Source organism: Morone saxatilis, unplaced genomic scaffold, assembly GCF_004916995.1.
Source record: "Morone saxatilis isolate NCDOM2014 unplaced genomic scaffold, NCSU_SB_2.0 Contig17, whole genome shotgun sequence".
NCBI classification, from domain to species: domain Eukaryota; kingdom Metazoa; phylum Chordata; class Actinopteri; family Moronidae; genus Morone; species Morone saxatilis.
In genome coordinates, this window is record NW_023339729.1 from 9,065,131 (window position 1) to 9,080,026 (window position 14,896).

The 14,896-nt window shown below is 41.0% G+C and overlaps 2 protein-coding genes across 2 annotated transcripts in view; both read left to right on the forward strand.

Moving 5' to 3' along the window:
* Positions 1 to 3,654, forward strand: part of LOC118326577 — a 10,039-nt gene extending 6,385 nt beyond the window's left edge. The window contains exons 8-12 of the mRNA XM_035659598.1: positions 473 to 799; positions 2,154 to 2,387; positions 2,576 to 2,671; positions 2,869 to 2,918; positions 3,007 to 3,654. Coding sequence (XP_035515491.1) covers positions 473 to 799; positions 2,154 to 2,387; positions 2,576 to 2,671; positions 2,869 to 2,918; positions 3,007 to 3,240 — 941 coding nt within the window. The 3' untranslated portion in view covers positions 3,241 to 3,654. The remainder of the gene's footprint in view (positions 1 to 472; positions 800 to 2,153; positions 2,388 to 2,575; positions 2,672 to 2,868; positions 2,919 to 3,006) is intronic.
* A 1,924-nt stretch (positions 3,655 to 5,578) lies between these two features.
* LOC118326873 (dynamin-2-like) overlaps positions 5,579 to 14,896 on the forward strand; it is a 17,156-nt gene continuing 7,838 nt past the window's right edge. Inside the window, 11 exon segments of the mRNA XM_035660017.1 lie at positions 5,579 to 6,024; positions 8,706 to 8,779; positions 9,181 to 9,330; positions 9,424 to 9,627; positions 10,565 to 10,663; positions 10,874 to 11,034; positions 11,288 to 11,430; positions 11,522 to 11,657; positions 12,006 to 12,073; positions 12,485 to 12,623; positions 14,795 to 14,881. Of these exon segments, the coding sequence (XP_035515910.1) occupies positions 5,864 to 6,024; positions 8,706 to 8,779; positions 9,181 to 9,330; positions 9,424 to 9,627; positions 10,565 to 10,663; positions 10,874 to 11,034; positions 11,288 to 11,430; positions 11,522 to 11,657; positions 12,006 to 12,073; positions 12,485 to 12,623; positions 14,795 to 14,881 (1,422 nt within the window). The 5' untranslated portion in view covers positions 5,579 to 5,863.

A 14,896-nucleotide genomic window follows, 5' to 3' on the forward strand; every position in this document is an offset into this window, starting at 1 on the left:
TGGATGCTGCTAATATTAAACTGAACTTGTGCTCCAGTGCTGCTGAACATTTCAGTTAGTTTGCGACATTTAGCGGCTTCACTCTCTAAATGTCACTTTTTTTTTCCCTCGCCTTCTCAGCCCCCTTTTCTTTCCGTTTTTTACCGCCGTTATCCATATTGTTTCTACTGTCTTGGAACGGTCTTTGCTGGCTGGGCTACTTCTTCTTCTTGTCCTTAAATGGCTGGACTGACCGGCCGGGGCAGCTGGGCACCAACTTAAAGGTGCACTGCTGCGACCTGGACCTACTGGAGTGGAAACAGTAGATTAGCAGGGGGAAAAAAAACAGGGGTTTGATGACTGCGTGGCGGGTGGTGGGGCCGGCCGTCCTGGAGTACCGGCCGTTCTGTGATTCTCCAGATCACACAGATGGCCAGTCCGCCCCTGCCCTGGCCTCAGTTTCATTCTCAGTCATGCTTCAACTCTTTGGCAGGTGTCAACACACCAGTGACCCAGACGGCACATCCTGGAGACTCTGTTACCATCAGCTGCAAGTATCCAGCAGAAGAAAAGCAGCAAGAAAACATCCTCAGGCGCTTCTGCAGAGAAGATGGAAACTCTGATTGCACAAATCTGATATCAACTTACACTGCAAATTACACAAAACTAGACAGGTTTTCTCTAACAGACGACAAACAGCGAGGAGTCTACACTGTGACCATTTCCACAGTGACGCAGGATGATTCTGGAAGATACCGGTGTGCTACAGAAATAAATAAATCTATTGCATGTTTAACTGAGATCCATCTGTTTATTTTCAGTGAGTATTTTTATACTTTTAATCATTCTGATTCAAAACTAGTTAACATAACGCAAGCTTCTATATACAAAAAACACATTTCACAAGAAAAGTGACATTGATCTCTGTTTTTTCAGACCCAGATGACATTACATCAGTGGAAAAAACTTGTGACACTGGGGACACTGTACAAATCGTCTGTAATTATCCGGACAACCATGAGAGCAATGAGAAATTCCTGTGCAAGGGGGAAAGTCCTTTGAATTGTGAAGAGCTAATACATATAACACAACTGAATAGAGTGGTGGTCAAAGGCAGGTTTAATATTAGGGATAACAAGAGACTGAAGTACTTCTATGTGAAAATCAAGAATGTGAGCACAGCCGACTCTGGAACGTACTGGTGTGTCTCTAACAGGTCATGGCAGGATGCCAAATACAACAAAACTCTCCTTACTGTAGGTGAGTACACTGAGCCCTTTAGTGTTATAACTCAAGTAAAACGTATTCACTCTACAGAAAATACACAAAAAGTGTGGGCTGATGTTGAGGAATAGAGGTACAGTAACTTTGTACTTTATTATTATTCACCTAGTAAAAATAAATAGTTCTACAGAGCTGCATAACTGTACTGGAAAAGAGAGAGAGAGAGAGAGAGAGATTACAGATGTAATCATTAAGCTTTCAGTCCTGGTTGATAGAGTGACACCCGTGGTTACCGTGGTAATAGCAAGTGTGGTTTAATACTACAGCCAACACTCCTTGAGCAGCTTTGTTGTCAGAAATACAGTTTCTGAATCTGTTTACAAACAGTTTTTAACAAACTTGTGTTATTGGTATGAGTTGGACTCCACCATTAATGATGAAAAATACTATATAGAAAAAGGTAATTACAGAACGGAAATACCTTGAATGGCTATTGCAGAAAAAATGCAGACCATAAATAGTATCAAAAAAGGAGTCTGAGTTCATGAAAATCTTAAGAAATGAAACTGCAGAAAAATGCAGCTTACATGTTAATGCATAAAAGAAATAAAAATAAAAAACTATATGGTATTAATGTTTTAATATAAGACTGACTGGAGCCATTGTGCTTGTAGAAGGTCATTTTACTTTTGAAGTAAATTTTGCTGCCAATACTTATGTAGGTTACTTCAAGGAACGGAATACAGGGCGTTTACTTGTAAAGGAGTATTTTATATTTAACTTTTTTTTTTAAATGATATGAGAAAGTACTATAAAGTACTACAATGACACTGATGGAGTACAGAACCAGGAGGGGGAACAAAGAGAATGTGAAAACAGATGTGGGAGATTAGCGTCTTGCATTTAAAACATCTGTGCGCATGTGTTTTTTTACATGTAGTAATTTTATTTATGCCTTTCACCAGCTTCTGGTGCAGCTGAGAGACGCATCAAAACCAAAGACAGAAAACCTGCCCCTCGCCAAGACAGACCACACGAAGATGGTGCAAACAATGAAGAAGAAAATTACAAGAAAGATGAATATGAAGATGAAGATGAAGAAGAAAATTACAAGGAAGATGAATATGAAGATGAAGAAGAAAATTACAAGGAAGATGGAGATGGATCAATGAAATCAAACATAGGTGATCTCATCAGTTTCATTAATGCTTACAAACAGCTGCTTTATATACCTCCATAAATATACACACACTTCTACTGCACAAACACACACTGACACAACCTCTCATTTATGCATGAATGCTGAGGGCAATGAACCTCTGCTGACAGCTTGTATTCTTTAATAGTTTCTACTGTTGTCTCTTGGTTGCAGGTATTGTGATTGGTAGTGTGGTAGGGTGTCTGGCAGTGATACTGATACTTGTGGTTGTACTAGTGCTATTCAGACACAAACTCCCCTGGGCAAAAGGTGAGGAATGGAAAAACACACACTTTATTATTTGAATTTGTAGCTTTATAAACATTCTTCTTTTCTTGAATTCTCCTTTTGATTGGCAAACAGATTGTTGGTAGCTTTACTTGCACATTTTGACAGCAAGGGGTAACTTTGAATACAGACAGATACAAATATCTTGCTCCCATGTGTTCAAATGTCCTTTTCCTCAGCATGGTGTACTGCAGGTGGATCATCAGAGCAGAGGACAAATAACACAGAGGTGTGTTTGTGTGTGTGTTTCTGTGTTTGCCAGTTTGCATATGAGCACAAGGGCTGCACCTCTCACCACTCCCCTTCTTTCTCTGCAGGAAAATCATGGAGATCCCAACTATGAGGAGATACAGATTCAGAACCAGGAGGCGAGCTCAGGAGTCGTACTGCCGTCCGTTTACGCCACTGTCAGCTCTCCCGCAGATCAGCTCCACTATGCCAGTATCGACTTCCAGAAGGACGCACATCCTGACACAAATAAAAATGGCTCCTCTAAAACTCCAGCAGCAGAGCAGACTCTCTACTCTACAGTCACAAAGCCTGGGGAATGAGATAAGAGTCTATTACCTGATGACGTTTACTGTGCAGTTTGAGGGGCACATGAACACTTTAACATTTTACCTAAGGCTCTGAAACTAGGGGCTGTACTCCTCCAGAAAATGCTTTCTCAACTGGTGGGCCGTGGACTCTGGACTTCTGAATGGGACAGAGTGTGTGGTCGAAAAACAAAAATCTATTTTAAATGCTTAGCTATCTGATGTCTGACGTTATATTGACAGAAAAGCTTCCATAGCTTATTGTAGGCCTTACCTATTTTGATGATGTTCATTTTATTCATAATCACAAGAATCAGCAGCACACAGTTGTTCATACTCAATTTATTATTATTAGAGTAATGAGCTCTGATTGCAGGGAAGACAACATTTGATGTTACAAAAAGACCACAATAACATTGTATATGTGTTTACAAGTCTATTTGAAAAATAAATGTGCTTGGTTTGAATTGTATAAAAGTGTGTTACGACTTAATGACGAAAATGTGGGTCCCAGAGTGAGACCGGGGGTGGGTTACGTGTGACTGGAGGTAAGAATCTGATTGTGGTGAAGTGGTGTGATGCTTGCAAGGCTATAAAGGTTATTACTCAGCTTTGGAAGAATGTACATGTTAGGCTGTTTTATTAACAGTGTGTTCTTATATAACTGTTATATAATGCTTTATTCATAGATAATCTGGAACAACTTGATCTTTGTTGAATACTGACTATTGGCTATACATTTTAATATGATATTATTACATTACAGTAGCCAGAGAGGTTAAATCACACTGATAGATGACATAATAAAAGTGAACCAGGCAAGACACCTCACACTAACTGCAGGATAATCTGCCACGTCCATTAAAGTAATGAACAGCCTGCATACAGGATACTTATATCAAATACAATGAGAAACAAAACTTTTTCTCGTTAACCTTGTTTAGTCCTGCAGCGCCCTCTTCTGGTAGAACTGGTGATCATCAGCAGGTGATTGGCTGATGTGACTGCTCATACATTATTTCAGCGTCCTAGATTACCACCACCTGATACAGAGAAACAGCGTTTGTCTTTTTGTATCCATCTCATAGCTGTTTTTCAGGACAAATTTAAGGAATTTTAAGCTAAAAGGACAAACTTTGGAAGAAACTCACTGTATGTGTCTTATATTTGCCTCATGTTAGACACATAAACTTCTAAATACAAAACGAAGACTATGGGTTTTGTCCCCAAAGAATGCACAGAAGGAATGATTACAGCAATCAAATCCTGTTTCAGTGTCCATATGGGCCTTGACTATTGTTATATTTGTTAATGGGTCATTATATTATTGACACTATATAGGGTAAATGAGACACAGCTTGCCCAGTTTGTTTGTGAATATCAGGCATAATTTTATTAGTTAAAGGCTGGTAGCACCATGAGGAGTCCAAATAGACACACACACAGGCTCTCAGTGTCTGGCTGTAAGTTCATGAATTGATTAAAAAAATAAATCCACGTGGAAGTTTTGGAAATAGTTTAAGATGATCTTATTTTTATATCTCTGTCATATAGCAGCATTCTATTAGCTGAAAACCTTTGAGTCACACTTTATAGGAGTGGTCAGAGTTATATATAGCACATAACCTGCAGGTTATTTTCTTGTAAAATTCTGAAAATGTATCACGTTATTTCTTAATTGTTCATTGTTAAGCTTATATAATTTATATCAATAAAAAAATAATCTATCTAATGTAATCTGTTCATAATTTGAGCGAAATGTAAATGATGCAAGGCCTGTTTTAGGCAAGTTATCTAAGCAAATACATGTTGAATGCAGTAAACGTTTTGCAGAGTCGATCTATTTATGTGTGTATGTGTACGCACACACAGTTAGAGATCACGTGCACAACACACACACACATAGACATAGACACACGCTTGCAAACAACATCCCTAGAGTTAAAAAATTTAAGCCCTACAACCAACAGTTATTTCCATTAAAGATTAATCTTCTAAATTAGTTTGGTCAATGGAAACTCCTCACAGTTTGCTCAGAGCCAGCAGCCCCTAACGAGGCAAACAGGAGCTGATCAGGGAGCAAACAGGGAGGACTGTTACTTAATAGTGTTAAAATATTCTAAACTAGAAGCAAAGGCCAGTTTAATAAAAGCCTGTTTAGAATAAAGCTCTGCCTCTGTCCTACTGTGACTCTGATACCAGAGCTGAAGCTTTTCTACGTTTTTTTTTTTTTTTACAGCAAGTCTGAGAAGCTGTATTGTAAAAATGATAACATGTCTGTGCACATTGACGGACGTCCCAGCTGACCAATGGCAGGGGGGACTGACGCTTGAGGCGGAGCCACAATCTCCGGCGGAGGCTGGGTGTCGCCTGACCGGATGATGACAGAAGTTTTCGGTCTAATGTGGCTACTTTTATCATGCAATCACCCAGTCAATAACCTCGCCAGTGCTCTGACTGCTATCGGGACTCCTGGCTCTAAACTGCGTTGTGTTTTCATGAAATAAACTCACAGAGACTACGACAGGCTGCAGTGCCATCTGGAAACTTTTGGTTTGCTGGAGGAGCGACCCTTTGGCTATTATTTAACCGGGGAGGAAGACAGGATAGAGCCCTCTGGGCTGACCGAAGTGCCGCAATGGGAAACCGGGGAATGGAAGACCTCATTCCCCTCATCAACAAGCTCCAGGACGCCTTCAGCTCCATCGGCCAGACCTGCAACTTGGACCTGCCGCAGATAGCGGTGGTCGGCGGCCAGAGCGCAGGGAAGAGCTCCGTGCTGGAGAATTTTGTCGGGAGGTTGTACCGTTTATATATTTTGGGTTCATGTGACTTTGTTGACTGTTTGTTGCTGTTTATTTGAAATGCAAACTACGCTGAGCTTTTGCGTAAATGTCGCCAACTAAGCACTTGGTTACGCGCTCTGTGTCGGTGCCTCCCAGTTTCAAACGTTTTTCTTCCAACGGATTCTTTCCATTTTGGAGCTGAGCTATTCCGGATGCAGAATTACGCATTTTACGCAAGTAAACAGCTGTTAACTGAGAGGAAAAAACTGAAAGAAAAACTGAGAAATTGGTCTAAAAGGTGTTGAAAGATGACTTTGGTCTAGAGCTCCATGTCCTAATAAAACTGTAACCAGTCACTGCTTCATATAAGGCCCATTCTGTCAAACATTCACAAAGGCTGTGCTTCCTTGAGACTGCTTGCACGAGATTGTAAATACACATTTATAGGCCTAACATTACATAGTTCAGGTCAATGTTTAATGTTTATGATTACATTTAAGGGTGAGGCACAGAGAGGTTGTTGGCAGTGTTGAGGAGGTAATTGTCAGATAGATGAATTACTGGAGAGTCACACTGACAGTACATAGGGAAACGTCTGCGCTCCCAGTACGCTGCTGACTCTGTTTGTGAGGTTGATGAATGAGTTTGAAGGAATTTGAAGGAGCAGTTGTGTTTGATGCCAAATAGCAGCAAACCAACTGCTGCATTAATGCCATATGTCAGGATCACTCTCCTCACTTTACAGTCGAAACACAAGCAGTGGGAGAAAATCTATTCTTAAGGAGAGGGGAAGAAGACATGGCTGTGTTGCTGCCTAATCTAGTGAAGATATCCGTAGCAGCTTTGTGTTTTTATCTCCAAGTGAAGGTTCCCAGAAAAGGGAATGTCAAAATGATTTCACTTGTTGTCCAAGAGATAGGGAATGTTGATTAGGCAGCCACGTCTCCTTTTTTTCCTGTTGCCTTTTGTCCCTGAGTCCCAAGCAGTGGCTGGGGGAGACAGTAGGGGCATTGATGTGTTTGTGCAGGGGTCATCAGTGATGTCACCAGCTGCACTGTCATGTGTATATGACACACTGGGTACCAGATACCCACAGAAGGCTACTTAGCTGTTTTCATGTTTGTTAATTAGCCTACTGACACACAGATTTGGCTTGTGAGATTCGTTTATTCATTTTTAGTCAGTCAGGGTTGCCGCTAACGGTTGTTTTAGTAATCTATTTATTGTTTTCCAGTTGTATAGTCCAGTGGTTCCCAACCCGGGGGTAGGCCACATGGGGCACACGATTATTAACTGAATAGAAAAGAAGAAAAAACATCATTGTTCATCTTTACAAACTTCAGTTTCTTGGATTTTTCTATAATCTTCTCTTCTGTTTGTGAAATATTTGGTGGTTTTATCTCTTAGGGTCACTAACAATTATTCAAGTATAACAATCTGAGTTGTTTTGAGGGAAAAAAACACTCTTTTGCACACACACAAGCTGTAACAAGGGGTGGCAAGAAGTCACTGCTTCATTTCAAAGGGGTCAAAATCGGGTTGCAGCTAACAGTTATTTAATTTTCTTATTAATCTGTCAATTAGTTTTTCATTAATTGTTCAGAACTGTCCATTACAAGTTCTGAGAGCCTAAGATGACAGCTTTAAATGTCCGACCGACTGTCCAACATGAAAAGATACTCAAATTACAATGATAGAAAACTGAGAAAAGCACCAAATACTCACATTTAAGAAGCTAAAAACAGAAATTATTTGGCATTTTTGCTTGATTTAAATGACTTAACCCATTAATCAATATTTAATTGTTGCAGATACAATTTACGTTGAATGATTGTTTCTAGTTTTGAACCACTGATTCCGACTTTAACCACACTAATATCTGACCAAAAGCCCAACACTATTTAATCTACAATGATCGAAAACACCAAAAAATGAGCAAATCCTCCCATTTGAAGAGCTGTTATCGGATATTATTGGATAAATGTCTCAGTGATTTAATTAATAACTGTCTTGTTAGTAATCGTATTATTCATGTTGTGCTTTCATAAGAGACAGGAAGAGATGAGGAAAGAGGATGGGAATCACTGTTGTGTAACATCCTGACTGCTCTGTCAGCAGTGGACAGGCACAGCATGTATGTGTTCAAATGTGTGTGTGTGTGTGTGTGGCCTGCTTACCTTACACTGAAAATCAACTCAGTTCTTGTCGCTGACCTGGCAAACACACAGAAAGACAGACTGACATAGACATATTCTCATAGCCTGGAGAGATGTGTAGTCAGTGACCTGGACATGATCACAGTTCTATTGAACAGGAGTTTCCATTCTGATGAATGTGTATGTAATGAGACGGGGAAACAGGGAGACATGCTTCTTTCTCTTTGCACTATTTATAATGGATAGGGTTGTAAGTCAATCTTTTCATTATATCAATAATGCACACATGTACAAGCACAGGCCCTTGGGATCAGTTTAAGTGTGTGTGCTCTTATTTTGGTAGAAGCTGGCACATATACTATGTATTTAGATATTTTAAATGTTTGAAGACGAAATGCTGACATGCTTTCTCTCCAGTTTATATTTATTTACTGAAAAAAGGCATCATGTTGCATCTGTGATTAATGACAGAGCTTTTTTAATATATCTTGTTCTTATTTTAACATTTGATGTTTATTAAACATTATCTCCGTCTCAGGGACTTCTTGCCGAGAGGATCTGGCATCGTCACACGTCGTCCTCTCATCCTCCAGCTGGTTAACAGTAAAGCAGGCAAGTAGTATACAAGAGTTGGAAAATGGATTTTACACTCTTCAATCCAGGCTTCTCAAGAAATACAGTCAGATAGAAATTGATTAGATTAGAAATTAGTAAAGAATCAATTTATTCCATCTTCTTAAGGTAAAAAAATTTGTAAAATTAGAAAGTGAATGTTTTGGTCATAGGATGATCATCAACACAACTTACAGGACTTGCAGACATGCAAATGTACACATGAATATTACATATATCATGTATTATGCAGCTAATTTATACCTCAAAGTACCTGCACTGCCCCCCTTTGCATCATTTTCCTCTTTCTGTCCCCTATCTTTAATCTTATTTTCTATAGTCATCTCTTATGAATCCATCGCCCTCCCTCCTGTTTAATTCTCTCAATTGTCTCCATGTAGAGTATGCAGAGTTCCTGCACTGTAAGGGCCGTAAGTTTGTGGACTTTGATGAGGTCCGTCTGGAGATTGAAGCCGAGACTGATCGGCTCACCGGATCCAACAAGGGCATCTCCCCCATTCCCATCAACCTCCGTGTCTACTCCCCTAATGGTAACACACACAGACATACAATCCCGGTCTTCTCGCTGAACGTTTTCAGCCTCTCTCTGATTGTTTTCTTCCTGCCCTCTTTTCCTCTCTCAGTGCTGAACCTGACCCTGATTGACCTGCCAGGGATGACCAAAGTGGCCGTGGGAGACCAGCCCCACGATATCGAGCACCAGATCAGGGACATGCTGATGCAGTTCATCACCAAGGAGAGCTGTCTGGTCCTGGCCGTCACCCCGGCCAATTCTGACCTGGCCAACTCCGATGCCCTCAAGATTTCCAAGGAAGTGGATCCTCAGGGTAAGGGGACTTTGTGAGACCGTAAGGAAAGGATGTGCTCGTGCATAGGATCATGTTCATCTGCATGTCAGATTCTCTGGATATTTCTCTAAATGTAACCATTTCTTGCTCTAATTTTGAACAAAGCTAATTACTCTTTGCTGTATCTTGCAGCCATTATTACTCCTTTTCTTCCTATTAATCTTTGCCTCAGTGCAAAAAAATAGGAGCCGGCTCGTCAGAATAATTAACAGTTACATTATTAAAAGACTTCCTGGCAGCATAGATGTACTGAATAAGATTAGTAGAGATATAATTCAATTTAATTATCTCCACCTTTGGCCTTCTTTCTCTAAATCCAGAAGATGTTATTAATGGTTGAATAACTACAAAGCCCACTGAGTGCCCACAGAGTTCATTAGGTCTACCTTAAGGCTAAATTTGCTTATAGTTATGATCTGGTTTAAATTAGTATTTCCTTACTTCATTTCTTGCTCTTGTTAGCCATGCTAGCAGTGGGATTGTCTTAGTTGTTATCAGTTGTTATAACTTTGGTAATCCCTCAAGTTATGACCAAATAACTAATACTATAGCTAATGACATTCCCATCAGCCTCAGCTGCACTTTGTTTTAAGTGCTAATTAGAAACTGTTAGCATAACACACTAAGCTAAGATAGGTGAACCGCGCGACTGTGACAATAAGATGGTGACAAACCACTTGTGGACATCTATACCTGCTGAACATCCTGGCATTGTAGCATTGCCATTGTGAGCATGTTAGCATGTTGATGTTAGTATTGAGCTCACTACACCGCTGTGCTAAAAGCTTTAATGTATTTTTTGAAACAACAAAAATACTGCTTCACACACTGTTCCACTGTGGGCTTTTTATATATTTATATTTAACTGGCTAAATAATGTAGTATCTCTGTAAATCCTACAACTCCTGTTTAATAGGGCTGCGGACCATTGGTGTGATCACAAAGCTGGACCTGATGGACGAGGGGACAGATGCACGAGACATCTTGGAAAACAAACTACTGCCACTCCGCAGAGGTAAGACCACACACACACACACACACACACACAGTATAATTCATTTGATATTAACAGAATAACAGTGTAGGAATTATAGCCCTTTATACTGTATACATACATAAGTAATTCAATATTTGGCTCCCTATATTTGGATTTGGGGTCAAAAGCATTTTACTGTTGGACCATAAAAAAACAAAAACAACTCCTTTTTCCTGTATTTTCCTTTAGGGTACATCGGGGTGGTGAACCGCAGTCAAAAGGACATTGATGGGAAGAAAGACATCCGTGCTGCTTTGGCTGCTGAGAGGAAGTTCTTCCTGTCTCACCCTGCATACAGACACATTGCTGAACGCATGGGCACACCACATCTGCAGAAGATGCTCAATCAGGTGAGACATTCACACACACATGAACTGGTCTATTTCATGTAAAGTTGAAGCTTCATTTTGTGACTAATTATAATTCTATAAATATTTTCCCCGGTATGTTTTCATTTGTCCCTCAACATGCTGTCTGTTATGAGGAGATGCACTGAACTGAATTACATGAATTAGTTGAATAAATGAGTGCGCATGCGCAACAACACCGGACCAACACCAGATTTTTCTTTACATGTTTTTCTTACCTTTTATCTTTCTCCAGCAACTCACCAACCACATCCGTGACACATTGCCAGGGTTGCGCAGTAAGCTGCAGAGCCAGCTGTTATCACTGGAGAAGGAGGTGGATGAGTACAAGAACTTCCGCCCTGACGACCCCACACGCAAGACCAAGGCCTTACTCCAGTTAGTGCATACACACACAGATGCAGATACACAAATACACATTAGTCCCAAGAAGTTAAGACATTTCCGGTACACTGTGTACAATCTGCAGGATGGTGCAGCAGTTTGGCGTGGACTTTGAGAAGTGCATTGAGGGGTCTGGTGATCAGGTGGACACCTCGAACTTGTCTGGTGGAGCAAAGATCAACCGCATCTTTCATGAGCGCTTTCCCTTTGAGCTGGTGAAGGTAACCAGTGTTATGATGTCTATTTTCATCATGATTATTATGATTATGTGCACATTTTATCATTTTAATGTGGCAAGAAATGCTCTGTGTTATTTTACTGTTAGCAGAAAAAACAACTGTGTCAAAGCATTGTTTTTCTTTGGGTGAATGTTTTGTATTTACAATACTGATGTAGCAATAATTAATACTGATGTCATGCTGTGGCTGTGTTGTGGTTTGTTGTTTTCATAAATGTAATACTAAGAGGGCACAAAAACCCCGCAGACTCTTCCGTTTGTCTGGCCTCATGTTTGTCTGTGTCATTAATGAGTAAAATCTAAGTTTTTTTTTTTTTGCACTGTGTCTTAGATGGAGTTTGATGAGAAGGAGCTGAGGAAAGAGATCAGCTACGCTATCAAGAACATCCACGGAGTCAGGCAAGTAGAGACGGCGTGCAAACAGCACATCACATGTAGCAGCTTATGTACCTCACCGCCAGCTCTTTCCCTGTTTGTGTCTGTTCAGCTCTATAAAGACCCACAGTCTTCTCTGTCTGCAGGTGTCAATGTCTGTCCTGTTTTTCATGTCTCCATTAAGTGTGCTGGCCCTTCTATCTGTCTTTGTTTTCTTTTATCTGTGTTTTTATTTAGTCTTGCTGGCTGTTTGTTAGCCTTATGCCGTCTTCTACTCCACTTTTTCCAGTTTTTCTTCCACTGCTCCTCATTTGGTCTTCCTCAGCGTCTGTCTGCTCTTGTCTTCCTTCATCTGTGTGCCTGTCTCACACTCTTCCTGTGTCTATGTTCTCCCCGCCCCCGGCTCCATGTCTGTCTCGTCTGTATGTCCTTCAGGACAGGCCTGTTCACCCCAGACCTGGCGTTTGAGGCCATAGTGAAAAAGCAGATCATTAAGCTGAAAGAGCCATGTCTGAAATGCATCGACCTGGTCATCCAGGAGCTCATCAACACAGTCAGACAGTGCACTAATAAGGTATCACTGCATGGTCTCCTGCCCGGCTGCCACACCTGTACATACACACCACAGAGACCAGCCAACTTTAGAGCTGCCAGGGGCCATTTTGATGCCAGACAGTTTTATAAAGCAGTTGATTTAGTTTTTTTTAGCTCTGTGATTTTTCAACGTAATTTCGTCATCTTGGATTGGAAAATAAAGTGGATGAATTCAAAGGAAGGGTTCTGTTTTAACCCTCCTGCTTTGAAGTTCACCTGTATGAACATCAGTAAATATATTTGAATGTCCCGGCTGTGCTGCAGTGCACTGGAGTGGTGTCTCTGAGAGGCTGTGTGGTCAGACGGGCTGTTACTTGTTCCTGTACAGGTTAATTGCAGAACAAGCTGCAGGATTGGTTTTAAGCTACTGCACAAACAAGACTAAAGAGTGTACAGCAATGCTAGTGTCTCTGTGAGGTTGTACTGTAGCAGAGCGTTGAGCTAAATGCTAGCATCAGCATCCTAACATTCTTGTAATGACAAGTACAGCTGAGGATGGGAATGCTATTTGTTTTGCAGGTATTTATTTAGTCATATAGTTATAAACCAAATGACTGGACACATTTTGACCAGGTGGTGGCGCTGGACAAAATGCAAGGGATCACAATAAGTGATCGTCATCTGGTAACAATAAGTGTCCCAATTTCCAAAATTTCACGACACAAGTCTAAAATTTCCAATAGTTGTTGAGGTATTCTGGTGTGGACCAAAGATGTGGACAGACTGACACTGCCCTCCATGAAGCTGTGCTTCTAGCAGCTAAAAAAGCTATGGAATGACTTTTAACCTGGATAGGAAGTTGAAATTGCAGTGAAAACGTATGAGAACCTGCAGCTTGTTTCTGTTCTGTACATTAAGTAAAACTAACTAAATGCCTGTTTGTTTTTCTTTGTCATATTCTTCAATCTTCATCCTTCTCTTCCTTTTTGAAACCTCTTCTTTTTTTCCCAAACTGTTCTATCCAACTTGAGCTTTAATTTTTCTACCACCGTTCCCTTTTTCCTCATCATGACCCATGGCTACACCTCATCCTCCTTCACCTGACATTAAACCTCCACCTCCCATGATGCCTCACCACAGGACAGGCCTGTTCACCCCAGACCTGGCGTTTGAGGCCATAGTGAAAAAGCAGATCATTAAGCTGAAAGACCCATGTCTGAAATGTGTCGACCTCGTTGTCACCGAGCTTGTCACCCTGATCAGGAAGTGCACTGAAAAGGTAAACAGGACCGGTGGAGAGACAGATTTAAAAGTGATGAATACAGAGACTTGGGGTGGGGAGGGGCAACTGCAAGCAAAGAGGAAAAGAGTGATAGAAAGCAATCAAAGAAAGGAAATTACAAAAATCACACAAATCACAAGATTGTAAAGAACTAACTTGTCACTGTCTAGTGTTGTTGATCTTTTATCCCTCACTGCTGCTTGTAGGCTTAACTCAGCACACATCCTACCCCCCCCCACCTCCCCCCCACCTCACCCTGTGGTTCCCTCTGTAATGACACTAAAAAAAACACTAAAAGAGTCCATTCTGATCCTGGACCCCTACCAGCCCACTTACCTCATCAAATGACGTTGGTGATTTATGTAACCCCTCACCCTGCCTTACTTATCAAATAATCAGATCCCCACTCTCACACTAAGCAATTTGCCCGCTAAGAAATGGCTGTTTTCACCCTGTCTTGTCATGGGAGGGTATTGTGTATTTTTCCTGTGATACACCCTTTTCTCCAGATTATACCAATAATGCAATCACCCACAAGACTCCACCAGACCCTACCTGCCTCACTTTCTGGACTTTAACCTGATTTTTTTCCCTCATTCCTCCCTGATTTTTTGAGACTCACTATCAGCTTGAGATGATATTACACTAATGCTTCAAACTTGTAACAACTTGGCTGCTATCGCAACATCTGTGGCTGACAAGAAATCTCAAGCTGATATGGAAGTCGTCAGTGCATGCCTCCTCAGTGTTTACGTTTCAAACGTCTTGCCTCATGTTTGTGTTTATACTGTACATTTACTGTCAGTGGTCGGGCGTAGCTTATGACGATACACAGTGTTTACAGTGTTGTGTAAGCCTGCACAGGTGTGTGTGCTGTAATCACGGTGCCTGCAGCAGTGCGTGTGTGTTTTCCGTGTGTGTGTCTACAGCTGGGATCGTACCCTCGACTGAGAGAAGAGACGGAGAGAATCGTCACCACCTATGTCAGAGAGAGAGACAGCAAGACCAAAGACCAGGTGTGTGTGTGTGTG